We start from the raw sequence: 27,948 nt of genomic DNA, 5'->3' as shown, positions 1-27,948 counted from the left end.
AGCACTATATAAGTTCAGACCATTTAGATTCAATTTAAGAATTTGAAGTTCTACTTGTATGTGAGTATTGTTTTATGTATTTAAATTTGTTTATTTCTAACACCTCTAACAAGAACACATAAGACATTTCATTGCTTGATTAATCCAAATCTTTATCTTGGTCACAAGATATTGCCCATTATGGGATAGGTTACCATGTCAAACATGTAGTTTGACTTTGATATTACTGACATTAAGTGAATGACTGACACAGCATACTAACTAATATAGAGCTCTACATTTCGTCTGACAGTAACATCGCATATGTATCAGCAATACTAACAGTTACTAACTAATGGTGTTAGTATTGCTGATACATATTCACATTACTGTGTGGAATACCGATGTGTAACGAACACCGGTCTTCCCAGACCTTGTAGCCCATTTTATGAATATAGTTTGCAGTATACCATACTATAACAGACCCTCCAAAACTGCCAACTGGTGTAAAAATTGTTTCCTCTTTATTATTTTACACAGATTCTATCATTTGTTAGATAGATTGCAAAATATAGTACAAAAACACAAAACAGTATATATAAATAAACATTTATTTTAAGTAAAGAATTATATACAGTATTGCATTCTGTGCTGTTGCCCCTAAGAGCAATGGGAGGAGGCAAACTAAGTACCATTTGGTTAAACAGGGATAGGTGTACTGTCCTCTACATTAATTAAACATGTAAACATTTTAACAATCTTTAAATATAGGAAGCATCCTTATACACGCAATTACATGAATTAAAAAAAAAAGCCAAAATATCACATTCAGACTTTTAATAAAAACGCCCAAACTGTCAGTCACACACTGAATAGTCTACTATTGGGGAAGGCTTCAAGTTCTTTCCAGTGGGTGCTAGCTCTAGGGAATAAGTCACTTGCTTTAGGTAACAATTAGCAGAACCTAAATTCTACTTATCCATAGGAAATCTGCCAAGCAGTTCGGAAAATGTAATGTAAAATAATTTCAGGACTTGTTGATACTAAATCTTTTGTAAGGTACATCTCCAAAAGCAGAGATGATGAGGACAAAGTCGTATGTATAAGCAAATATCCAGAACCTATAATGAAGTAGTGACTGCAGCGTGGATTTTTAAAATACAAAAAGTGCATCACAAACAAGAACACTGATGCTGACTGTATTTATAGGTTGACATTTATATCCTTTATATCAACCTCTCTACTTAGTCAATGTTCCCAGTTTTCACAATAAGTTTGGTTCAAACTGCTGTCAATATGTTTTTGTAGTTGTCAGATCTTGATGGACATTAGTAGCCCAAGTGGAGGCTGATGTGTTTCAAGCAGAACGTTTTCTGACCTTGTGTTCATGCCTTCCTGCACCACGTAACATAAACAGTAGCCTACACTTAACCTGTGCTACTGCTAGAGAACGTGTGCGTAATTGCTCTAATACTATTTATAGACACAGCCTAGCTGAGCTATCAGGTGTCCATCTTCTCCTGCTTCTTGAAAAGCTTCATAAGTTGGTAAAACCTGTGAGCAACCTGAAAAAAATAAATAAAAAAAATTAGTCACCAGATGTTGCTTCATCTCAGTCTGCACAGTCACAAGTATGATGCATATGACAGAACTACTAAATAAAAGAACAGGGAATAGGGACTTTACCTGCCCAGATGGTTTATTAAGTTTCTCTGACAAGGCAGAGAAAGTCTCACGGGAAGGACCTTTTTTCTTGAGATCAACTAAAATTGTTCGATCTTCATCTCTGTTGGTTGAACATAACACATTCAGTAATGTCACATTGTGCTATATGAAAGAAAACAAAATGACACATTAGGTGATAATGAAAAATAACAGCTAGATGTCTCTTAGCCCAACTTAGCAAAATGCAGGGGAAAACCACTAACCTGACTTAGTTCAAACATAACACCAATAGCTCCAGCTTGATTCGTACATGATTAATCCATAACTAAACAGAAATTTTAAATTACCGTAACAAAAACTTAAAGGAATATTAAAGGCAAATTACACTTTAAATGACTACAAGTAAAATATTTATTATGCAAAATGTCTTTTTGTTTTAGTCTACAGTACTTAAATGAAGTAGAGTAAAACTTAGGGATAGATACCACTCTTTCAGTACTCGAGTACTTATGCTTTAATGCTTGCCAATATGAGTAATTTATGTTCAATCAGTGTTTGTACCATAAAAATGACCATTACCATAGAAGCCTAATAACTTGAGAGAGATCTTATTTTTGCCATCATTTTTTGATCGAAATGTCTAATAGGAGACTTACTGAGGCAAAAATTACTATCAAACTTCATGTTAATGACACTGCCAACAACTGAAAGTAAAAGGTATTTGAGCTCTTAAAATATTTAATAAATATATATTTAATTAATAAATAAATAAGAATAGTTTGCCTAAAATGATGTTCATTTGTCATTTGTAATTTCTCCAGCTCTCTGCCTACCTACCTGCCTGTATGTGTAAATTAACTAAAAATTGGGCCTGATACTGGTGCAGCCCTGGTAAATAGTACAACACATTCTCTCTGAATCATAAATGTATAAAGTGGGGATATGCAAGTCCAGTACTCCCTGTAATGCAGAGACATTACTTAAGGCATATTCCATTCTGAATCTCATTCCTGTGTAAATTGTGAACAATACAAAGCAAAGCTACTGACCTGCTCCATGCTATCACCACCTCGCCTTTCTTCCTGACAACATTCTTGGCAGAAAGACTGTTGGGGGACAGAGTAGATGGGGAGGAATTGGACATTTCATGGCCTTCCTTAGAGTTGTAAACAAACTCTTCAGCACTGTCCACCTCTTCCTTTTTGGACCTTTTTGCTTTAGATTTTTCTTGATGCTTCCTCCGCTTTCTACCTTTTTCACGATCCCGCTGGCCTTTCTTTGATGTACTGCTCACATCCTCTGCGATGACCAGACATCTCTCAGACTCTGACATGTCAGTTTCCTCTCTCGACAAGTCTGAAGAATGTAACAGTGAACTTTGGCTCATCTGAATTGTTTCAGTGCTTTCAGTTAAGTGATGTAGGTTACTATCTGACGATACAGTTTTAGAGGCACTGGCCATTTTCTCAGAAAGTAGAGATTTTGAGTAACCTTTGCGAGCTTCCATGTCTCCATGTAGAGTTTCAGTTGAGCTCTCATTAACAGTAACTGTGACTCCTCCATTAGTGGTTGCCTGACAAATCTGCGGACATCTGTAATCACCACTGTGCAAACTATTCTGTAAGGTAGCAGTTCCAGATAGATGTTTCAAAGACTGAGACTCCTCAGGAAGAGAGACTTGTAAGGTACTTTGGTGAATGGATGCATCTTCTTTCTGGTGGCATGGATCATTTGATAGTTTTAGGCTCTCATCTTGAGTGAGAAAAAATTCTGAACGTGTCAGAGCCTGACACATTCCAGAGCTTAATGGTAAAGCATCTGACTGACTGCTACTATCTTGCGATTTGTCTGACAAAAGAGCTTTTGCTTGACTTTCTTTAAGAGGTTCTTGGGTCACGTTGTCTTCACTATGTTGATGATCATCTTCTCTAATTGTTTGATTTAAGCTGTCATCAGCTGTTAGAGTGACATCTGGGTTTGTGGCTGCTTGGCGAATCTTCACAATGAAATGATCATTGGATTTCTCCATCACCAGTGCCTGCATGGGCTTGTCAGTCTGAAAGACAAAAGATGTTGCAAGTGCCACTGAGGCCACACTGCTACTGGAGCAACAGCTAGAGTTGTCAGTGTCCAGGGTGAGATGAATATCCTGCTCTGTAGCATCCTCTCCATCCAAGAGAGCATCCTCACTTATGTGAGCACTGATGACACTGTCTGGAGTAGACATGATGTGCGTGCTTGAAGACTGTAGGAAGCTGAGATGGCTGTCGGACTTAAGGGGTGATGGAATAGTGAGGGAAACTGCCAGATCTTCAGCTAGAATGGAATAGGACTTTTGTGAAGGCATGCTGGACTGCAATATCAATCCTTTTTCTGATGGCACTTCTAACAAGCAACTTTCATCAAGTAATGCTGGATTCAGTGAGATCTGATCCCTTGATCGTGGAGACAACATCTTGCGTGGTGAAATGCTAGACCATGTGGCAAAAAGTTTAGAAGGAGTTTCAAATCTGGTGGGGGAAAGCATTTTAGAAGGAGAGTGAAATTTAGTTGGTGTGGTGATGCTGATGAGTCTCTCCCCATCCTTCTTTGGAGTTCCAAGGGACCAGGTTGCGTGGTCTTCTGTGATCCCACTGCTTTCTAATAAGTCAGATCCTTGCAGGAGACACTTGAAGATTTCTCCCATTTGAGAGTCTCTCACCAGGTTGAACGTCAAGCTGGAGGCTTGCTGCTCTGTGAGAATCTCAAAGTCAGTTTTGTCAAGCAAAGGACCATTTTGAGAGACAATCAAAGAGACCATGGTATTTTTCTCAGGAGTTGAAGGAATATTTTTAGGAGGAAGGAAATCAACTACAGTTTGTGTATTTTGGCAGTCCACTGGATGTGAGTCTACATTTGGATCTTTCTCCATATGTGTAATTCTGATATCTTTACCTCTGCTCCCAAGACCTGTTTTGTAAGGCAACACAGTGCAAGTCTTGTTTCGATTCAGACTAGTTGAAGTAGGCTTAGCATCCTTCTGTTGACACTGTTGCTTCTTTAAATCAGGCTGTCTGGATGCTCTCTCATTTCCACTTAGCCTCTTATCCTTATTAGCCGGAGCTCTTGCTGGTTTGCAAAGGCTCATTAGTGTCATGTGAATATCTTTGAACAAATAGTCAACTTGGACATCTACAAAGTCCCACAACTTTTGCTTTAGATCAATTGCTTGCTGTTCAAAGATGCGTTTCACTATTCCATTATTTGAAACCTTACTGAACACAGATGCAATCAGTTTCTTCAGCTTGGATTTCAGTTCTCCTGCCTGACTGCAAATCTGACCAAACTGGGCACCCTCCACAAACTCTAAAAAGGACTCCTGAAAATTGTCCATCATGCCATAAAAGCTCTTCTTGGGAAACGTTTTATGAAGCTTCATGTACTTTTTTCGGATCTCAGTGCGAACCAATTTGAATGTCTCCATTATTTCTTCTACACTTGAAAAATAAGTTTTAGTTGCTGCAGGGCAAACAGTTTTAAACCGACTCTTTGGACTTCGCGTTGATGCACCTGCAGTTTCACTGGTTTCTTTAGAGACAAAACAGCAATCTTCAGATTTTCTCTTTAACACAGTCTTATGATTTGGTTTATTTCTGACGGGTGGTGATAACTTAGCTCGCTTTGTTAAAGGTACAGGGGAACCAGAGGCTGCCTCATCACTTTCACTTAATATTTCCCCTTCCTCTAGTTCGGTGTCAGAGAGACTTGAAGGATGGTCAGATACCTTGTCCACCATACTTTGCAAATCATGTTTTGCTGGATATTTATTTTCTTTGTTTACATCCAACTTCTTTGAGTTGACATTACTGGCTGTGTTGGAGAAATCTGCAGAGGAAAGGAGTTCAGACATTTCTTGATAAGTGACTCATAAATTAGAAAGAGAAAAGAAAAAATGAATACCAGTCATTTGGGAAAACAGAGCTATGAGTACATAGTAATTTTTTACCTTCTGGGTATGATGCAGTGGGATTATACTGATGTACAGTATATATAATAAATATTTCAAACTTATACAATGCCTCTAAATGGCTACAGATTATAAAGTAATCCGCAGTCTTTTGTTACCTACTATGGTAGTATGATACTTTGTACACACTGAAATCCATCTTGCATCTCAAGGCAACTTTGTCCAAAACACAACTGTCAAAGACTAAATTCAACCATTATCATATAGATAATCATTTATAATTGAAAATAAATATGAGCACCCCAAAAACATAATTCGCCTAAAAGATCTAACAGTAAAATTGTGATCACCAAATAAAGGGCTTAAAAATCCTAGCAACACTAATCTTCTGCATTAATGTAAACTTTAAAGAAACTTTATTATTAAACCAGCCTTACCATTCTCAAGGCTCTTGACATGACCAGGCTTGCCTGGAACATGAAGATGACTTCTTTTGGTCACTCGTACTGGGCTCCTCAGGGGGCTTATGGCATCAGGAAATCTCTTCAGATTGTTTAGTGTTTGCATCATTGAGTCTTCATCATGAATTAATGGCACTGAAGTAGAACTCTCAACAATGTTCTCATGACTCTTTCTAGGACTGAAGCTCTTCTTTGGTGTAAAAGTCAGGTCACTGAACTTCTCTGGCAGTAACATCTCAATTGTGGTACTGCTGACTTTGGACACCGCAACACAGACATTGGAAGAGCTTCCCTCGGTTTCAAGGCTGTTCTTGGCATCTTCACTTGTCTTTGTTAAAATGTAAATAGCCTCAGGTAAACTCACCCCTTCTTGTGGAAATGATTCCAGACTTATTGTACTGGATATAGCATCTGAATCTTTAGGACTGTATTCAATAACACAAGAATCCGTCTTGTGAATGGAACTTAGTGAAGCAGGCCGGCAGGGTCCTTCCTGGCAGGCATGAGGTACAACAGGAGGATAAATCAGTTGACTCTTAAGATTGCCAGCTGTAGTACTTTCCTCTGAAGGTGAAACAGATTCTTCAACGGAATCCACATGCAGGCTTTCCTTTTCTGTAGTATTAGAGGGTTCAACTATTGACTCAGGCACAAAGGGTCCAATAATAGCGACAGACCTATCTAAATTATTGCCATGGTTTGCCTTATGTAAAAAATGATTTGAGTCAATTTCAGAAATGCTTCTAGGTCTGTCATCGTATGCAGCCTCCAGTGTTTCAGATTCATCTACCTGACTGTCTGAGGCCAGCTTGATGCTGTTGTCATTATTTTCTAAAGTGTAATTTTGTAGTTTTTTTGGAGAACTCTGCGGTGATTGTGGTGGGGGATGCACAGTGCTATCTGCTATATCTAGGGCTTGGCTATCTGCTGAGGTAGTTTTGACTGGATTGTCTTTAGGTGGTTGGCCAATGTTACTTTCACTACAGCTGTTGTCCTTTTCCTGGGTATTTTTCACATCGTCACAGCTATTGGGTGTCCTTTCAGAGAAGTCCAGAGACTGCTCTGCAACATTTTCTGAAGCTGCTTCTAGTTCACTGCTGTCTACTTCATCAATGACAAACAGGTCCTCAACATTAGGTTGAGAGTTCTCTTCATCTGGTTGGTGCTCAACAACTTTATCTACTAGCAGGCCATCATGGCTGGCATGGATGGGAATTACCGGCTTTTTAATTGGAGAAAGTGTTAGATTCAGTGTTTCCATAAAACACAGTTTAATATTCGGAGTACTTTCCTGGACAGAGCTTTTTTCAGTGGGTTTTGAAGGTTTAAATGGCCCCTTTAAGGGCTCGTCTTTATTTTCCTGTCTTTCCTTACTACAGATTTTAACCTCATCTTTGTCTGAGTGTTTCAAACTTTGTTTTTCCTGTTCTCTGCTCGTCTCTGATAGACTGCTCCTCTTATGTTTCCTGCTGACTTCATCCTCATGCCGTTTTGCCTCTTTTCTGTGATAATCCTTAGAAAGTCCTTCTCTATCCCGGTCCTTGGAGGAATTTCTGTATTGCGGGTCTTTTGAGTGCAAATTTCGGCTGTATTCATAATTAATTTTGATTTTCCTTTTATCCGGGCTGTAGTATTTTTTACAGCTGTTAGCTGTACTATGTTCAGAGTCTGATGTGAACATTTTAGCTTTATCTTGTCTATGTTCTCGACTACTTCCTGTTTTGGCCTTACTTTTATATGACCTGGATTCATACTTTCGTCCTGAGTCTTTGTCTACTGACCTGATTTTTTCAGGGGTGGGACAATTCCTGTTTACATTTGATCCAGTTCTATATCTTGTGTGTGTTGACTGAGATAGTTTATGAATTTGGTCATTTTCCTCTCTGTGCTTAGACTTGTGTTTGTCTATCCTCCTTTGTTGGGATGATAAACTTTTAGGATGACTATGAGAAGATGCTTTAGAAGATCTTGTCTCAATGCAGGAGCCAGTGGGCTGATCAGTGGAATTATTGCTCTGTTTCCCTGAGGGTTGATTTTCCTTGGGAGTTAATGCTGGTTGAGGTAGGTGAGGCAGTGGAGAACTAGATGATAGAGGAGGGGGTGGAAATGCCCTACTACTGGAGCTGCACATGGAGGATAAACTGGAGGATGTTTGATCTTGCAGAATGTTAATGTGAAACGGATGACGTCCTTTCGTTGATCTGAGGAAAATGTTTTTACAATGGATTAACAGTCTTATAACCATCTTAAACATCTTATTTTAAAAGACAACAGTCACAAGGGGTGATCAAATCATATTTACCGTTGATTCAACCTCTGAATCTCAGCATCTTTTCGTGTCACTTCCTGTCTAGCTGTTTGTAACAGTGCAGAGATGTTCTTTTTGAGACGACAATTTTCACTTTTTAACCCTGTGTTCTACAGACAGAGAGACAGGCAGATGGAATTTCGACCGACGGACACCAGAAGAGAGAGCAAAAGGGGGAGAGGGAAAGAAAGAAAGAGAGCAAATTATTGTTAGTGATTTTTAAATGGCAACAGTTTTACTGAATTCCCCAGGTTTCTACATTTGCCAAATCCAGGAGGAATTCAAAAGTGCTTATTACCTTTAAAATTCCAATTAAAATACCAATAAATGAAAGTAATTCCCTACTTTCAGGATGCCCCAGTAACTCACTAAAAAGCCTACAATTAATCCAAAATGCTGCAGCAAGTCCTGACTGGAACTAGCAAGAGAGATCATATTTCACCTTCACTGGCTTCTCTCCATTGGCTTCCCATTAAATTTAAAATCTTGCTTCTTACATATAAAGCTCTGAATGGTCAGGCTCCATCATATATAAAAGACCTCATAGCACCATATCATCCCAGTAGACCACTTGGATCTCAGATTACAGGCCTACTTGTGGTTCCCAGAATTTCCAAAGGTAGAATGGGAGGTAGAGCCTTTAGCTATCAAGCTCCTCTCCTGTGGAACCAGCAACCAGTTCAGATTCGGGAAGCAGACACCCTCTCTACTTTTAAGTCTAGGCTTAAAACCTTCCTCTTTGATAAAGCTTATAGTTAGTTATAGTTATGCTGCTATAGGCTTAGACTGCTGGGGGACCACTCCCCAATGCTCTGAGCTCCTTTCCTCCTCTTGTCCCTCTCTCCCCACAATTGTCACCACTGTATGACATTAACTCTGTGTTTCTCCCGTAGTTGTCTTTGTCCTTCTTTGTCTCCCTCTCTCTTTTCCTTTCTGCAGGTGTACCCTGTGATAGAAATTTGTTTCTCTTCCTTAGTCAAGTGTTACTAGATCTTGACAGAACTCAGCGTGATGACCCATCTCAGTTTAATACATGCCGGCATGGAGAAGAACAGATGGATGTTGGCGTCTTCTCACTTGTATCTGTGAAACCCCTTCTATTTATACTCAAACCCAAAACAGGAACCACCCTCACAAAACATGTCTGAAGAAACCAGGTGCAAACAGCTGACATTATCATTCTTGTCCCTTTCTAGGTTATCTAACGATGTCAGTTGTGAAGCAATAAAACCCTCTTATTGCACCTTCTTGTAGATCTTGTGACCCCATGACCCACTATCTACTACATTGCTTTGGGCCTTGTAACAACAAAGTGCCTACACTGATCTAAAGCAGTTCTCTAAACATGACACAACCTGTGACTTCTTGTCCTCTTTGTGACCACTTCAATAAGCTCATTATGGCTGACTATTTGCTAATTATCTAACCATATGACTAAATTTACGCTATTCCAGTACATCCCAGGCTTTGAACCTTTGTGTCTTCCAGCGTGCAGCTACTGGTCCCACCAACATGCCTGATGTTTTGTTGTTCTTTTTCTTTTCTCTCTTCACTTTCCACTCACCCCAACCAATCAAGGCAGGTGTCTGCCCACCCTGAGCCTGGTTCTGCTGGAGGTTTCTTCCGTTAAAGGGAGTTTTTCCTCTCCACTGTTGCCTATGGCTTGTTCCAGGGGGAATTGTTGGGTTCTCTCTATACATTTCTATAGTCTTGACTTTATTCTGTAAAGTGGCTTGGCATGACTTTGTTGTGAATTGAATTGAAAGCAACTGAAGCAGAAAATTAAAGGATGTAAGCCCAATTTTTAGGAAGCTAACATGTGGTCAATTTAGAGACCATCTATTAAAGATACTGAAGGATAGGTTGTTTTAATTATTATTATTATTATTATTATTATTATTATTATTTTAACCCCCCACAATTAATTGTTATGGCTGTAGAGCTAAAAACTGCCATATGTCAGTAATAATATTTTAAAAATACTGAAAAAAAAAAAAAAAGGAAAATGACACAAACCTGCGTCTCCAACTGTTCTAGTCTCCAGTGCAACTCCTTGATTTGTTTTTGGGCTGCCAGAAATCTGGACTGCAACTGCATATACAGGAAAAAGAAAGTCTTTGAGACTGTCCACCAGCTGTGCATTTTATCAGAACATTGTTATTTTAGCACTACGATATATTCTTTTCACATACAAAGGTAGTGTATGACATTAAATAATGCATATTCCATAAACACTGTTTTTGAAGCTTGTATTGCAGCTTTTGGGGGAACAAAAGGTAAGATTTGAGATTCAGTGAGCTAAAATAACACCGCCACATAATTCAGACTCGCATTGAATATTGACTAAAGCCAGTATTGTAAGCAGCAGCAGTGAGACAAAAACATTTGACATGGCCATATGTTGCAATAATTCTACTTGAAGACATTATCAATACACAGGTACCAGGTCCTGATAGTTTTTAAGTATATAGCCACTCTATATCATTTTAATCACACTATGCCTGTCTACTGCTGCAGCTCTACTCCCATCCTGGTGGTGGTTCTCAACAGATGACAATAGTCATGTGCCTAAGTCACAACAGTGAGCAATGACATGCGAACCGTAGAAAACCAAACGTAGCTGTCTAAAAATTAGGACAGCTACAGTAAAGGGCCTTTGGTACATAAGCAGGAAATAAACTCACCATGTGGATGTCCTTAAATTCCAGCCTCCAGGCTGTCATTGACTGCAAGATTTGCCAAACTAACTATTCACTTTAGAATTCTATTAGTTTGTTTAAATACTTTTGTGACCTCTAAATCTAAGGGACAGAGCCAAAGTGATGAAAATTGTGCCACTGTCAAAACATACAGTGCATCCAGAAAATATTCCCAGGACTTACACTTTTCTACATATTATTATGTTACAGCCTTATTTCGAAGTGAATTAACTCTCAAAATTCTACAAACAATACAACATAATGCCAATGTGAAAGAAGTTTGTTAGAAATGTTTGCAAATTCATATTTAAAGTAAATAACTAACTAACTAACTAACTAACATAGAATTCACCATCTATGCCTAATACTTTGTTTAAGCCCCTTTAGCACCAATTACAGCCTCAAGTCTTTTAGAGTATGATGCTACAAGCATGGCACATTGCAGTACCTCTCAAGCTCCATCAGTTTAGATGGGGAGCATCAGTGCACAGCCATGTTCAGATGTCTCCAGAGATGTTCAATCAGGTTCAAATCTGGGCTCTGGCTGGGCCATTCATAGACATTCAGAGATCCTCTGTTATCTCGCCTTTGTGCTTAGGGTTGTTGTCCTGTTGAAAGATGAACTGTCGCCCCAGTCTGAGGTCAAGAGTGCTCTGACACAGGTTTTCATCAAGGATGTCTCATTGATCTTTCCCTCAATCCTGACTAGTCTCCCAGTTCCTGCCACTGATAAACATCGCCACAGCATGATGCTGCCACCATGTTTTACCGCAGGGATGGTATTGGCCAAGTGTTGAGTGATGCCTGGTCTCCTCCAGACACGACATCTGGCATTCAGGTAAAAGAATTAAATCTTTGTTTCATCAGACGAGAAATGACCATGTTTCTCATGATCTGAGAGTCCTTCAGGTGGGCTATAATGTACTGACGAGGGGGTTCCATCTGGCCACTCTACCATACAGGTCTGATTGGTAAAGTGTCGCAGAGATAATTGTTATTCTCGAAGATTCTCCTCTGTCCTCAATGAAAATCTGGAGCTCTTTCAGATTGACCAACGGGTTCTTGATCACATCTCTGACTATGACCCTTCTCTCTCAATTGTTCAGCTTGGCTAACCGGCCTGCTCTAGGATGAGTCCTGGTGGTTCCAAACTTCTTCCATTTACAGAGGCCACTGTGTTCATTTTTCCATAACCTTCCCCAGATCTGTGCTTCGACACAATATGGTCTCGGTGGTTGAAATACAATTCCTTAGACTTCATGGCTTGGTTTGTGCTCTAACATGCACTTTTAACTGTGGGACCTTATTTATAGACAGGTTTATGTTTTTCCCAAATTATGTCCAATCAACTGAATCTTCCACAGGTGGACTCCAATCAAGCTGTAGAAAACAACTTAAGGATGATCAATGGAAACAGGATGTGCCAGATCTCAATTTTGAGTGTCGTGGCAAAGGCCATGAACACTTATGTACACGTGATTTTTTGTTTTTTATTTTTAATAAATTCGCAAAGATTTCAAACAAACTTCTTTTACGTATGTCATAATGGAGTATTGTTTGTAGCATTTTGAGGAAAAAAAAAAAACTAAAAACTAAAGCAGAGAAAAGAGCCAAGTACAAATCATCAAACACAGATTGATAGAAGGCCTCATCTTCAGTATGACAGGTGTATTAGAAGAAATCAAGTGAGAGGCAGGAAGCATAAAAACAAATGGCCACTGACCTCAGCATAGGATGACTCTCTGCTCTGTTGTTCCTCTGTGACTATTTCTTCATACAGATCCATTGACTCTTTTAGCTGTAAAGCATTTTCAGGTGATTTTACTGTAATAAATCAAAATAAAACAAGACACAAGATAAATTAAATATACAGGAATCTGTGCTGGATGGTGTCTCAGTGAGTATGCTTATATGGTTCTGTAGAAAAGATACAATGGGAAACAATTTCACAAAGGACTTTTACCTGCATTGCTGCTACAACAACTAATATCCAGGCCATCATAGATATCCACTGAATCTTCATTGATATCAGGTCCAGAGACTGTGGATATTATACATAATTTACATTACAGATGTATGTCATCACTTACATACAGCCATAATCAGGCCTTAAATCCCAACCCCAGGAAACATTACTTAGGAAGTATTTTACTTTAATAGTCAAATTAATGTTTTCATTAACAGGAGTGTTCATAAACAAGAGTGATGGCCTCTCAATCCTAACTAAAAGGGTTTTTATAATAGGGTAATTTATGCTTATTTATGCTACTACTAAATAAGTAGTTTAAATATCTAAATGTAACAATCCTATATATGTAAAATTATTATACTTACGACCACAAGAATTATTGGAGCCAGTGTTCTGCATTGTCCCAATGTGTTGGTTTACCTGAAAACATTACCAAGTGAAAATCAATAGTTAATACTAGTACAAATATACACATGTACATACACGCTGTAACTGCTGGCTGACAACTACGGTAAAAGCAAATCAGGAGAAGATTTAATTAATTTATAATTAATTGTAAAAGTAATAAAGCATTGTTTGTATGGGGACTCAATCAGTAGTCAAATTTTAGGAAATAACTCTAGAGATGCCATTGGGGTTAAAGTTTTTAAAACAAAGTCAACATGTCCTTTTTTGTAAATAGTATATAAACATTCAATAGAATTTTAAAACACATGATAATGCATGTACTGTTTAAATGTATATTGTCAGCATCTCCAGCTCCTTCTGTGGGCATTCATTGATGGCAGCCTGGATATAAACAGACGATGAATGATACTTTGAGATGTCAGAGAATAAAATATGTCTTTGTGCTATCTCTACGCGCTTAGGAAAAGTTATAATTGTTGGAAAATATTGTACAAATAACAAACATCTAAAAAACATTATATGTTCTTACAATTACATTACAGTGTGTTATACTAAATTTATTCAAGTGTTACTCACATCTGTCAAACAAAAGAGAGTTTGAAGGCACAGCTTGTCAGCCAATGGGGATCTAACAAAAAAATGCTACTGGTTCAAACCTGATGGGAAATGTAGGTGCTTTTAGCACTTGGCCTGTATAAAAGTCAGAATGTTGCTGCGTTTTTGATTCTTCACATAATTAGTGAAAAAGTAGCTTTTTCACATGGGTTTAGCGTATTATATAATCATTTAGATCTCTTTACTCATAGGTTGAGAGGACAATATGACCATATTTTTTGGTGTCCACACAGTGAAAACAAGCACAGTACAAGCAATAACCAACAAGGCTAAGTAGACATCACTGCAAACAGTAAGAGGCAGTATAATGTTAGCTATTCTGTGGAACACTGTATCCCTACATGCTGCACAGTGACACAAGTGCTTTAACTTACACCAATACATCTGCTTTCTGTCACTTTCTCATTTTCTCATTCTCGCTGTTAATTAATCATTTCTGCTTTATTAAAGCCCACTACTGTGTAATGGAACTATTATTTACTGCATATATATTGCGCATCAGCATTAAATTTGAACTGTTTTGGTTATGTTGACATTAAAAACGCCCTGACATCCTGAGCTCAGGGTCTAGACAACACAACTCATCTCAGCCTAAAACAGGTTAAATTTGCATTTGGGTCTGAAGTTTCAAAAGACAAAAGTGAGGGACAACCCAGCTAACCCTTCATTTACGAATTTCATATCATTTTCATATTATTCTAGACACTGTAACGCTGTTCTCTATTCTGCTATTGAAGCACTCATTATTTAATTTTAGAATGGTATTTATGACCATCCTTGTCTTAACATGTGCCTAATATTGCATTAGTGGATACATTGCGTTGTTAACAGGCTTTGTTTAGTTGAAGTTAGCGGTAAATCACTGCTGGCTGCATTAATCAACGCCAACGTTATGATGTGTGACTTAAGGTAACGTCGGAGAAAAATGTTATACAAACATTGCCCACCTCTGTCACACCTTTATAAAACGTATACTACAATAAACTAACTGAACTGGTGACTTACTTGTCTGTGTCTATTGATGCGACTCCTCTTGTTATTTACCAAGCGCCAATGTCGCGCCAAGACTTTGTTGCACAGGAAGTAACCAGTTTCCCGCGGTGGGTTGTGCAGCTCCTCGGTTTATAAAAATATGCTGAAAACAAGGAGCCAAAACCTAAAGGAAAACACATATAGCGCGAATCCCGAGTTTTTTCAGTGGTTCACATTCCCCAAATGTCAGCTGACAAATAAACGTTAATAACTTACGATTTCGCTGTTACCTCGGAAAGAGTTTGTTCCACTCCTTGAGGTTTCACTGTGCCGGTGTCGCTGTAATCGTGCGTCATTACAACGCGTCAGCTGCAGGAGGGGAGCAGACCCGACCCGGAAGAGTTTCGTCTTACTCACATGTGGACAGGATTTTAACGCCTGTAACGGGCATGTGCATGTGTGATGATACAACCTCAGACAGATAAGCGCGCAATGAATTCCACTTTGCTTTAGCAATTTAAAGAAATCAGGGAACCTGTTCTGACACCGATCGAGGTCGTTTTTGCTGTAGATTGTTTTCCGCGGGCCACCATTGATAAGATGGAAAATTTTGAATTTAACTTGTCGCTGGGCATCATATCCAGACACGTTGATAAAAGTCACAACCAACTGAGCCAGCATCTATCCAAACAGGTACGTTTTCTTATCCATGGCTTGTAAAGAATCATATAGTGTATAAACAGTTGATTGTTTACACAGTGTGACTTCAAACCTGTCGAGTGTGCAGTAACAGTTCCTTCACATGTCAGTAGTGATTCTACAAATCACAGTTTTAGCGTATGTCGTGTCGTTAAATATTCTCAAATGAATATTTATGTTTGACTTTTATATGTAACACTCAATCCACAAACAATATAAACAGTTTTTGGGTGCATCTTTGCTTTGGGGTCTCTCCTCAGGTATGGAACCAACAGGACAGACAGTGTATCTTGGATTGTTTGGCTCAGCTGCTGCTGGAGAAGGATTATACTTTACTGATTGCACGACACCTGCGACCGTTAATTCTCGACCTTTTGGAGCGGAATTCAGAGAGGGTCAAAGCTGGTGGGAAGATCAACCATGACTTGCATGAGCGCCTGTGTGTGGCCCTCAGCAAACTCCTGAGCATCAGCCCTGATGCACTAGGGTAATTAAGAGTTATTTGTCATTACATTGTGCATGTCTGATGTCCTTTGGGAAAATCCCTTTTCACACTGCCTACAACCACTCTCTCCCTTGTGTGTGAGCTTGCTTTGTCTCCAAGTAAATAAAATAATTTTCTATCAATATGATCTTTTTCAGCTCAGTATAAAGATTTTTTTTTAGTCCAGATCATGATGACTATTTATTTCCAGAGGGCAATTGTTTGTGCAGTACTAGTACAAAAAGAAAATTACATGTTCTATCGTTTTATTCCTTGTAGAGTTTAAGTCCAAAAAAATGGAGAAACCACCTGAATCCACCTAAACCTATTTTGTTCTTCTTTTTGTAAGGTTCGCTGCAAAGTACTTCAACAGTGCTCCCCCAGTATTTCAGAGGCTCTTTTTTACAAATGAAGAATCGTCAGCTGTCAAGTATGGCCCCAGGAGGATGAAGCTGCGTGACCTCATGGGTGCCACCCTACATTTTCTACAGAGTGATTGTGCTAAGTTTCGAATGTTGTGGGACTGGAGTCCCTGTGTATCCCAGCTGCTTACCAGTGACATCGTGGTTCGATGGTAAGTACCTGCTTTTCTTCACCTTCCTAAGACTTGTTTTAAAATGCGGTTTAATCAGTCGGATCACAAGGTTTCTGGGCCATCGAAGTGGCAGTGGAGTTGTGTGGTCTGATTTGCTCTAAAACAACCACCTTGTCTTGCATTGATGACATTTTCCTGCAATGTAGGGTTAGACTATGTAGAATTGTGACCAGAAGTCAGTGTTATTCTAAGCAAAGAGGAACTTTAGGAGGAACTTTAAGAGGAAAGAAGTACATTACAGACTGCTGCTCATTAGGAGCTCACATGTTTTCTTACCAGATATTAAAAAAAATACTTCATTATATCAAATTCAGCAGAATCACCAGGATGCAAAATACTATTTTATTTGTAACTGAATAAGCTGAAGGATCTAGTCTGAACAACACAATAAAACAGTGTCCTGATTGCTGTGCATCACAGCGCAGTGTCTCTTCAACCAGTAGTCAGAAACGAATCACATGGGCTTAACCTCCTCAGTCTGGTAAATGGTAAATGGTCTGCACTCGTATAGCGCTTTTCTACCTACTGGCACTCAAAGCGCTTTACACTGCTTCTTATTCACCCATTCACACTCACAATCACATGCACACTCATACACCGATGGGGGAGCTGCTATGCAGCTGGCCAACGCTCACCCGGAGCAACTAAGTTGGGGTTCAGTGTCTTGTGCCACAGTCGCCCCTGTCTGGTGCATTCAACTTTTGAGGGGTCCTTTTTTAAATTGCTTTCCATATGCAACTTTATTTCCATGGTCAAAAATTAACTTCAGTGTTTCTCACATATGCTTTACACGTCTCTTTCTGTTTGGTTTCATTTATTGCATACAGTGGCTTTAGAAAGTATTCAGACCCCTTCGCTTTTTGCACTTTCTATACTATACTATATTCTAAAGTTACAGGCATGATGGATAGATAAATGTGACTTAAACATAATTCATTTGAAAATCTAATCATGTTTTAAATCAGAAACGGAGAAAACAAACTTTCAAGCACCACTGTATGTTTCAGACTTTTAAATCTTTTACTCATTTTCTGGCTCCTTGAATTAGCAGTGAATAGTACACTAGTATTGATGTTTCCACTTCTGACTATATTTTTTGCACTTTCTACTGAAGACTTCCTGTTTCCACTTTTTCTTCCATATCCATGTTTAAATTTAGCTGTTATAGCAATGTTAATACTCGTAAGTAATTTTGCAATAGCTTCGATTAGCATGTCAGTTTTTGACCAACAAAATAAATGTATTTTCCCATGTGTCTACACAGGTACACAGCCCATTGCTTAGCACTGGTCTCTCACATGACGGATAACCAGAAAATGATCTTTCTGAGAAAGGTTCTGACAAGTGATGAAATCCTGCACATGAAAATTAAGTATGTACTTTTATGTTAGATTTTCTTTATCGTATTTAGGAACGGACTTTAGGAAAACGATGTAGTTTGTATACTACTGCTGAAACATGACACCGCACACTATATTTTGTTATATCAAATATGTAAGATTGACTACATTGAGATTGTAAACTAAAACAACTATGTTACAGATATGATTTCTAAGAATTATTTCATGCTAAAATTCTTTTTCAGAGATTTAGAAGAAGCTCAGCAGCTGGAGGTAGAAAAGGCACTGGTGTTAGCCAACCAGGGCACAGTGATGTGGCGCCAGGAGCAAATTAATAAGTTCACCAGGGGCCAGGTGGTGTCAGGGGACCTATCCCAGAATGTTGTGGCAGTCTGTGGTGTTGTACTGCCCAGGATAGTTCCTAAACCAACTGAACAGGTATATACCCTGTTACATAAAAGAATCATTTTTTAAAAAATCCTTAATAAAATCCTTACTCACTTTGTTCACAGATGAACCAAAAGGATTTGGTGCTGGTGAACTCAACATGTAGTAATCTGAGAAGACTGGCAATGGCTGTAGCTTCCCAGAAACCTGTGCTTCTTGAAGGTCCTATTGGATGTGGTAAAACAGCTTTGGTGGAGTTTATGGCTGCTGTCACAGGACATTCAAACGCAACAGAGATCCTCAAGGTCCAACTTGGTGATCAAACTGACAGCAAGGTAAGAGATCATCAAAGACATATGTTCCGTGTGCACCACAGTGCAACATAGAATTGACATTAGGAACTGTAAAACTACAAGTACAACATGTACAAAGCAGAGATGTTTGACTTGGCATTTTGGACTTAGAAATTAGAGACTGATGACTCGATCGGACCAAACTATTTAAACTATTGTTTGTTAGCATTTTTTAGACATTCTAAAGTTTTATTTTTGAGATGATTGGGTGATTAATAGGGTAATGCAGGCAAACCTGGCAACCTACTGTACCAGGTCGAGTGGCATTTATCTCGTCCTCCTGGGGGGCAGCCACAGATGGTGCCTGGGATGCTAGCACTGAGTTTGTTGCTCAAGGATAGACCTGGTGCGTGTGTTGGGATTTGATCTTTCAGACTTCTGCACCCCAGCATAATGTTCTACCCATTGAGCCTTAGCAATCTTGGCCTTAGAAGCAGCAATTTGCTCGGCAGATAGTGTGGCTACAACTCCATCTGCACACAGCAATGATTTTTAGCACTTTACTAGGGGGTGAGACTCCAGCTAGATGTTGCTCTATCGCCACGTTTTCATGAAATCTGTTGTAGTCAAACCTCCAGTCTCCAGATGATCTCCAGATGTAGCTAAATATTGCCACAAACATGTTTTAATTTAATTTAATAAATGTATTAATTTTTTTTTTTACATCTAAAGACAAGCAACATGGTAAGATTACTGATTACAGAAATCATTGTCTACATGCTGTGATGGCAGCATGCTTTGCTAAGCACAATAAACATTAGGAGTTGGTTATAGTGGAATTAAAGTTGCTGGGAAGTTCCATTAAGGCAAAAGTGGGATTTAGTATTTTTGAGCTTGACTGAAGGATACCAGTTTGGGATGTCTTCACTTTTGGTCAAGTCCCAGACCTTTTTATGGAAGTAAATCACTCAAGTGTTAACACAGCTTAGATGACAGTCTGTTATGTTTGTTCACAGATCCTGCTGGGTATGTACCGTTGTACTGATATTCCAGGGAAATTTGTGTGGCAACCAGGGACGCTGACAAAAGCTGTGTCTGAGGGCCGGTGGATCCTCTTAGAAGACATTGACCATGCACCCTTGGATGTGGTAGGTTAAAACTCGTTGGGAACTCTCTTGACCATATACATTTCATCAACAACGAATTTTGTAGTTGATGATGATGATAATAATATTATTATTATTATTATTATTATGTTATAATTATAAATAGCTTCAAAGCTATAAGCAATAAACTGCAGTGTACTGTTGAGTTAAGCTTTTGGTGTTGGTCACTATAAACCCACTGAGCTGATGTCCTTTTGAAAGATACAGTAACCAATATTATCAGAAAGCTAGTTTACATTTGCATCAAAGCATTGTTTCTAATGTGATATATGGGTGCAGGGTGAGTCTGACACACAAATGACATAAATGACCCTGATAAATGTGGGTGTGTGTTTACAACTTTGACATCTTAAAGTCTGCAGTGTGAACGAGTCAGGACAAACTGTGTTAAAAGAGGACGTCTAAGAAAAACCTATCTAAAAAAAACTGTTCTGTTAGTTTCTTGATATTGTATATAATTGCTACAATACCCAAGTGGATGCAAATGTTCTTGTTTAGATCTCTGTGCTGTTGCCTCTGATGGAGAATAAAAAGCTGATGATTCCAGGACGGGACGATTGCATCGATGTTGTTCCTGGATTTCAGTTCTTTGCAACAAGAAGGTAACAGCTTCATTACTCACACTCAAGCAATATCAAGATATGAATTAAATAGTCTATAATATATATACACCTTTTGTGTCTTTCTCATTTCACAGGTTTCTAGCACTCTGTACTTTCTAACTTATGCTCTGAACGTCTCTACTCTGAATATGATGGGTGCAAGTTTTATTAAGCAACATTGTTGTAACCATTGACATTTGTAAATTACCATTCCACAGTACAAATGCATGCTATTGCTCAGCATTTCTCCTTTGCTGATCCTCCTAGTTCCTAAAACCTTTTTTTTTTGTGTGTGTGTGTGTGTGTGTGTGTGTGTGTGTGTGTGTGTGTGTGTGTGTGTGTGTGTGTGTGTGTGTGTGTGTGATGACTGTAGAAGCCAAGCTTCAGGGAAAAGCAACACCTTGTTAATCACTGCATGAAATGGTTAACAAGGTGTCAATCATGTTCAGTCACAAAAGTTTTAAAATAATAGTACGCCGTGCTTGTCTATTGCAGATTGTACTTCAGTGGTGGTAGCTGGCACAAGCCACAGAACTCTCATGCAGTGATGCTGGACAAGTACTGGACCAAGCTGCAAATGGGTAACATGACACGAGAAGAGCTGAAGAAGGTGAGTGCTTTCTGGTCACTTTGGTTTAAATTAGATTTTTATACAAATAACAACAGGTTACAAATAACCTGCATTCACACATATAGCTACAAAAGTCTGGTCCACCAGCAGCTCCCCATTTATTGTCAGGGGAAAGCCAGGTATGCTGCTGAGTACCGTCCACTGTGCACTTGAGATACATCAAGAGCCCAGCTACATGATTGCGGAAAGTTAAGGGGAAAACGTTTTACAGATGAGGAGTGACACAGTTCATCCACAGCCAGGGATACAATTGCTACTGAGTTTCCCTCAGTCATCATTAGGGTAGAGATACTATAATTATGCAGTCGTAGCCCTTATTGCCCTAGGAAGTGCTTCCTTGTTCATGATTGGCTCACTAGGTCGGAACACACAAGTGCGCACACACACAACAAGAAAATCAAGGTGTTTTTAAACACCAAAAAAAAAAAAACACAGTAGAATTTTGAGAGACATTTGAGAGGAAAGACAGTGGGTCTCGAGAGTATGAACACATTGATATGGTCATCCATGGCAAGCATGTTCAAGCCCTTGATTGACCCTGTATCTCTTCGTGTAGGTACTCATCAGCAAATATCCTAGGCTAATGGTGGTGGCAGACCGTCTCATGGATATCTACTGCCAGCTGACTGGAGAGATGCACTCTGACCCTGACAGCAGCAGTCTCCAAACCACAGATGAAAGTCAGCAGAACAGAGCTGCACCTTTGGAAGGACGACTCCTGTCACAAAGGTCAGGGCCAGCATTCTGACTTATCTTCCTTTGTGTGCAATATTACACTTTCAAGTGACTTCTTATCTTGATTTTAGATTGAAATATTGTAAAAGTTAAAAATTTTGATGATATTTATTTTAATTATTAAAACATGTCTGAGAGACAGGCAGCTACAGCCACACTGCTGGAGTTATGAAAAATGAATAAATAAAGGGAGAGTTGAAATTAGTGTAGCAGAAGTTGAGATGTACTATTTGACATACAGGACCATATGTCATTTAAAATATTTTAATTTACAACTTTGTGTCTGGGCTCTCTTTGCCATCAATGCCTGACAGGAGCATCTCATTTTGACAGTCAACATTCAAGAGGGCCACATCAACATCTGTCAGATTCCTCCCAGTCAAAACTACCAGCCAGTCAGCAGTGGCAGACTGACTGGCTTTAATTAGCTTTCCAGTAGCTGGTGCTTTGTTGCATCGAATAGTGATTGTCACTCCGATTCCAATCGGAGGTTCTCCAGGTTACAGCAGGACATCCTCATTATGTAACAGCTTACTAATACGCTCCTCAGTAGTCCTTGTGGTTTTTGTATTTTCAGTATGCTTTAAGTGTGTGTGTGGTAGGGGGGGACTGCCTTATTGCAAGACAGTTGTGGCTTCTCTATCGGGGCCTTACAAATAGCCTTATTCCAGACTCCAGTCTCTCTTCTCCTGCCCACTTGCAGTTGAAGACCGTTCAGCAGGGATGCGATTATCCTAATCTCTGTGTGATCTCCACATGAAATAGGGATACTATACACCTTGCACTGCTCGACACAAGATCTCTCTCCAACAAGACTTTCTTATTAAATTACTTCTATTCATCATGTCCTTTCGGTTGCACCCACTGGCACACAGACTAATTGCCTGGAGCAGGAAACGTTTTCTCAAGCCATCCATGTACCATGATCGATGAACTGTGGAGCAGATCTTCTATCCTGGGGAAACCCCTTTTAAGCAGAATGGAGGCTGCAACCGGATGTGGTGAGATTGGTGAGAGAGCGCTATGGACAACTGTCTGTAGACCTTTTGGCCACAAAGGTGATTGTTCAGTGTCCTCTGGTTTTTCTCCCTTCATGACCAGGACACGCCTCTCAGTGGCTGCACTGGCTTTTCCCCCCAGTGGCTCTGATTTCACCGACCCTGGCCAGGCTACAGGTGGAAGGCCTGTCTGTGATTCTCATAGCTCCCCCAGAGGCTCGCTCTCCGGGCCTGTCCCATGAGTGGTTCTTCTTCTTCTTTTCCTTTCGGCTGTTCCCATTCAGGGGTCGCCACATCGAATCATGTGCCTCCATCTAGCTCTGTCCTCTGCATCCTCTTCTCTAACACCAACTAACTTCATGTCCTCTCTCACTACATCCATAAATCTCCTCTTTGGTCTTCCTCTAGACCTCCTGCCTGGCAGCTCCAACCTCAGCATCCTTCTACCGATATATTCACAGTTTCTCCTCTGAACATGTCCAAACCACCTCAATCTGTCCTCTCTGACTTTATCTCCAAAACATCTAACATGAGCTGTCCCTCTGATGTCCTCATTCCTGATCCTGTCCATCCTCGTCACTCCCAAAGAGAACCTCAACATCTTAAGCTCTGCTACCTCCAACTCTGCCTCATGTGTTTTGTCTCTAAGACGAATAACATCTCTGGTCTCACCACCGTCTTGAACACCTTTCCTTTCATTTTCGCTGATACTCTTTTGTCACACAACACACCTGACACTTTTCTCCACCCGTTCCAACCTGCCTGCACCGGCCTCTTCACCTCTTTACCACACTCTCTGTTGCTCTGAACCGTTGACCCTAAGTACTTACAGTTCTGCACCTTCTTCACCTCTGCTCCCTGTAACCTCACTGTTCCACCTGGGTCCCTCTCATTCACACACATGTATTCTGTCTTGCTGCGGCTAAGCTTCATTCCTCTGTTTTCCAGAGCAGACCTCCACCTCTCTAGATTTTCCTCCACCTGCTCCCTGCTCTCACTACAAATCCCAATGTCATCTGCAAACATCATAGTTCATGGAGATTCCTGTCTAACCTCATATGTCATCCTGTCCATCACCAGAGCAAAAAGAAGGGGCTCAGAGCTGATCCTTGATACAAACCCACCTCCACCTTGAACTCCTCTGTCACACCTACAGCACCTCACCACCGTCTTACAGCTTTCATACATGTCCTGCACCACTCTAACATACTTCTCTGCCACTCCAGACGTCCTCATACAATACCACAGCTCCTCTCTCGGCACCCTGTCATACGCTTTTTCTAAATCTACAAAGACACAATGCAACTCCCTCTGACCTTCTCTCTACTTCTCCATCAGCATCCTCAAAGCAAATACTGCATCTGTTGTACTCTTTCTAGGCATGAAACCATTTTGCTGCTCACAAATGCTCAGCTCTGTCCTTAGCCGAGCTTCCACTACTCTTTCCCACAACTTCATTGTTTGGCTCATCAACTTTATTCCTCTGTAGTTGCCACAGCTCTGCACATCTCCCTTGTTCTTAAAAATTGGTACCAGTACACTTCTCCTCCAGTCCTCAGCATCCTCTCACTCTCCAAGATCTTGTTAAACAAACTAGTCAGAAACTCTACTGCCACCTCTCCTAGACACTTCCATACCTCCACAGGTATGTCATCAGGACCAACTGCCTTTCCACTCTTCATCCTCTTCAACGCCCTCCTCACTTCACTCTTACTAATCTTTGCTACTTCCTGCTCCACACCAGTCACCTCTTCTACTCTTCGTTCCCTTTCATTTTCCTCATTCATCAACTCTTCAAAGTTCTCCTTCCATCTTCCCATCACACTCCTGGCACCTGTCAATACGTTGCCATCCTTATCTTTAATCACACTAACCTGCTGCACATCCTTCCCATCTCTATCTCTTTGTCTGGCCAACCTGTACAAATCCACCTCTCCCTCTTTAGTGTCCAACCTAACATACAAGTCCTCCTATGCTCTTTGTTTGGCCTTTGCCACCTCTATCTTCACTTTACGCTGTATCTCCCTGTACTCCTGTCTACTCTCTTCAGTCCTCTCATGGTCCCACTTCTTCTTAGATAATCTCTTTCCCTGTATACACTCCTGAACTTCCTCGTTCCACCACCAAGTCTCCTTGTCCACTTTCCTGTTTCCAGATGATGCATAGAGTACCTTCCTACCTGTCTCCCTGATCAAATTAGCTGTAGTGGTCCAGTCATCTGGAAGCACCTCTAAACCACCCAGAGTCTGGCTCAGCTCCTCTCTGAAAACTACACGACATTCTTCCTTTTTCAACCTTCACCACTTCGTCCTTTGCTCTGCCTTTGTCCTCTTCATCTTCCTCACCACCAGCATCATTTTACACACCACCTTTCAGATTACAATGTCTACACAAGATGTCGTCCACCTGAGTGCTTCTACCTCCGCTCTTACCCTATGTTCCTGCCTCTTCTGGAAGAAAGTGTTCACTACAGCCATTTCCATCTTCTTTGCAAAGTCTACCACCATCTGTCCTTCTGTGTTCCTGTCCTGAAGACCAAACCTGCCCATCACATTCTCATCACCTCTGTTCCCTTCACCTACATGTCCATTGAAATCTGCCCCAATCACCACTCTCTCACCTCTGGGGATGCTCTGCATCACTTTATCTAACTCAGAATGTCTCCCTCTCTTCTAACTCACATCCTACCTGTGGGGCATAACCACTCACAACATTGAACATCACCCTTCAATTTCCAGCTTCAGACTTATCAACCTGTGTGATACTCTATTCACCTCTAGATCATTCCTCACAAACCCGTCTTTCAGTATAACTCCTACTCCATTTCTCTTCCTATCTGACCCATGGTAAAACAACTTGAACCCTGCTCCTAAGCTTCTAGCCTTGCTACCTTTCCACCTGGTCTACTGGACACACAGTATGTCCAACTTCCTTCTCTGCATCATGTCAATCAACTCTCTAGCTTTCCCTGTCATAGTCCCAACAAAGGTCAAAGTCTATACTGTCATTCCTACATTCTTAGCTTTCCTCTTCTCTCTCTGCCTACGAACACACCTTCCTCCTCTCCTTCTTCTTCTTCGACCAACAGTAGTCCAATTTCAACCGGTACCCTGTAGGTCAACAGCACCGGTGGCGGTCGTTGTTAACCTGGGCCCCGACCGATCCGGTATGGAAGTCATTGTCACGATTCGCATGTGTAATTTGGCATGTGTTTTACATCGGATGCCCTTCCTGACCCAACCCTCTGCATATATCCAGACACAAGAAGACACTGGCTGGTGCCCCCTTGTGGCTGCATTATCCCATGAGCGGTTCAATTTGAATATTGTGGATCTCCCTCAGAATGTCATTGAGACCATGTAGAATGCTAGAGCTTCCTCAACATTTTCTCTATGGTAGGAAATGGCTGACTTTTGTGAAGTGGTATACAGATTGGAAGAAGATTCCGTTCTATTGTTCCATGGCAGTGATTTTGACTTTCCTACAGGACATAGATAAAGGGAAGGCTTTTTCCACCATTAGGTGTTAAGCTATTTTTGCCTGCCATGTTGGTCTGGAGGGAAAGACTGTCGGACAGCACCCCCTGGTTGGCTATTTCATGAGGGGCGTACAGTGTAGGCTCCTTGTTTCCAGACAGCCGACCCCCTCATGGGACCTTCCTGGTTTCTTTTGAACCATTAGAACAGGTGGATTTCAAAATGGTGCTTCTAAAGACAGATTTAGTGCTGGCTCTCACTTCCGCAAAACGAGTGGGTGAGATTCATGCCCTTTCAGTACATCCAGCATGCACAAGGTTCTCTTCTGGGAATGCTATAGTAACGTTACAACCTGTCCCGGCCTTTATGCCTAAGGCTGTGGGCTTATGTTCTCCAATTGACCTTGCATCCTTCTGTCCTCTGCCATCTTCCTTGGAGGAGCATCAGCCGTTACATATGTTTTGTCCAGTTGGGCCTTGCAAGTCTACAGTGACCAGCTATTTGTATCATCCTTGCTTGTTTTGTTTTGAACAAACTTTGCAGCTGGTGTTATACGTACAGAGGGTATTACTGCATTTGTGAAAAACTTTTGTTTTGTTGTTTCTGGTAATGGTAACTCAACTCTTCTACATCTTCTAAATGGTAAATGCTCTGCACTTATACAGCGCTTGTCTACCTTATCAGTACCCAGAGCAATGTACTCTTTTTGCTTCTCATTCACCTATTTACGAAGACAATTGTAATTGATGTCTCTTGCTTCACAGCTTGGTCTTATTGAAGATTTACACACTTTTTCTTTTGGCCGTAACATTCATTTCCTTTCATTATGTTCCTTGTTACTCTTCAGGGACCTCCTTAAGTGGTGTGACCGGATCAATGTCAACTTTGATAACTCCTCCTCTGCCACTGCACAACATGTCTTCCAAGAGGTTAGTGAATTTCATTTCTTTAGAAAAAAACTGAGATTATGATAAATTTCATCCATAACAGAAAAAAATGTTCATTATATTATTGTTTTATGGTCTGCAAACCAATTGGTAAACTTTTAGTAGTAATCAGAAGTTGTTGGATGCCTTTTGATGGTCTCTCCTTATCAGGCTCTTGACTGCTTCACATCCATGCTGTCTTGCCCTGAAAGTCGACTGCGAATGGCTGAGATTATTGGAAGCAAACTCAACATCTCCAAAGAGAAGGTAATATATCTTTCTTTTCTAAAATTTTAGTTCATAAAAAACATGCCCTTTAAAGTGTTTATTGGTAATAAGAAAATCTAATTTTTCAAATTGGTAGAATAGCTGTTACCAGTAAGGGTTTATTCCTGTCTAAAATTCAGTTATAATCTACAATTTCTACAAACAAGAAAAATCTCATTTTGATTGAGTGGCTACTATGTGTGTCTAGGCCCAGCACTTCTGCCAGATGTATCAGCCTGGCATCTCTCTGACTGAGCCGGAAGTCTCAGTGGGTCGCGTGTCTCTTGGTCGAAAGCAGATGCAGGTGGTACAGCTGAGTGTGTAAGT

At 40.2% G+C, this 27,948-nt stretch overlaps 2 protein-coding genes across 6 annotated transcripts in view; one reads left to right on the top strand and one right to left on the bottom strand.

The window, feature by feature from the left end:
• Positions 1 to 481: 481 nt before the first annotated feature.
• On the bottom strand, positions 482 to 15,372 carry casp8ap2 (caspase 8 associated protein 2). 4 transcript variants are annotated; one of them, XM_067482338.1, is made up of 11 exons: positions 15,299 to 15,372; positions 15,056 to 15,206; positions 13,393 to 13,447; positions 13,022 to 13,099; positions 12,782 to 12,882; positions 10,376 to 10,450; positions 8,354 to 8,469; positions 6,028 to 8,252; positions 2,694 to 5,508; positions 1,666 to 1,765; positions 482 to 1,544 (listed from the first exon to the last, which is right to left on the bottom strand). In XM_067482338.1, exons 3-11 carry the CDS (start codon positions 13,424 to 13,426, stop codon positions 1,482 to 1,484), a joined length of 5,607 nt encoding a protein of 1,868 aa, XP_067338439.1. In that variant the 5' UTR covers positions 13,427 to 13,447; positions 15,056 to 15,206; positions 15,299 to 15,372; the 3' UTR covers positions 482 to 1,481. The 4 variants fall into 4 exon arrangements, with proteins under 4 accessions (XP_067338439.1, XP_067338440.1, XP_067338441.1 ...); XM_067482339.1 differs by having other exon boundaries at positions 15,313 to 15,369; XM_067482340.1 differs by having other exon boundaries at positions 15,056 to 15,185; positions 15,299 to 15,364.
• A 48-nt stretch (positions 15,373 to 15,420) lies between these two features.
• The window catches only part of mdn1 (midasin AAA ATPase 1), an 83,693-nt gene continuing 71,165 nt past the window's right edge, over positions 15,421 to 27,948 (top strand). The window contains exons 1-13 of one of the 2 annotated variants that reach the window (XM_067481570.1): positions 15,421 to 15,715; positions 15,982 to 16,208; positions 16,555 to 16,779; positions 18,065 to 18,172; positions 18,386 to 18,578; positions 18,653 to 18,862; positions 19,837 to 19,968; positions 20,485 to 20,588; positions 21,084 to 21,198; positions 21,776 to 21,948; positions 27,276 to 27,357; positions 27,526 to 27,621; positions 27,830 to 27,942. In XM_067481570.1, the coding sequence (XP_067337671.1) occupies positions 15,623 to 15,715; positions 15,982 to 16,208; positions 16,555 to 16,779; positions 18,065 to 18,172; positions 18,386 to 18,578; positions 18,653 to 18,862; positions 19,837 to 19,968; positions 20,485 to 20,588; positions 21,084 to 21,198; positions 21,776 to 21,948; positions 27,276 to 27,357; positions 27,526 to 27,621; positions 27,830 to 27,942 (1,871 nt within the window). In that variant the 5' untranslated portion in view covers positions 15,421 to 15,622. The remainder of the gene's footprint in view (positions 15,716 to 15,981; positions 16,209 to 16,554; positions 16,780 to 18,064; positions 18,173 to 18,385; positions 18,579 to 18,652; positions 18,863 to 19,836; positions 19,969 to 20,484; positions 20,589 to 21,083; positions 21,199 to 21,775; positions 21,949 to 27,275; positions 27,358 to 27,525; positions 27,622 to 27,829; positions 27,943 to 27,948) is intronic. The other variant, XM_067481569.1, reaches the window with a different exon arrangement.

This window comes from Channa argus, chromosome 17 (assembly GCF_033026475.1).
Source record: "Channa argus isolate prfri chromosome 17, Channa argus male v1.0, whole genome shotgun sequence".
Classification (NCBI taxonomy): domain Eukaryota; kingdom Metazoa; phylum Chordata; class Actinopteri; order Anabantiformes; family Channidae; genus Channa; species Channa argus.
Note: the sequence above shows the minus strand (reverse complement) of the source record. Positions and strands in the feature narration are given on the sequence as shown.

Bases quoted from the DNA above. Each gene is read 5' to 3' on its own strand.
- casp8ap2 (XM_067482338.1), bottom strand. From the start codon at position 13,426: ATGCAGAACACTGGCTCCAATAATTCTTGTGGTC. The intron at 13,100-13,392 runs GTAAGTATAATA...TAATATCCACAG, and splicing joins CTCCAATAATTCTTGTGGTC to TCTCTGGACCTGATATCAAT. The intron at 8,470-10,375 runs GTTTGTGTCATT...CTCTGTCTGTAG, and splicing joins TAGAACAGTTGGAGACGCAG to AACACAGGGTTAAAAAGTGA.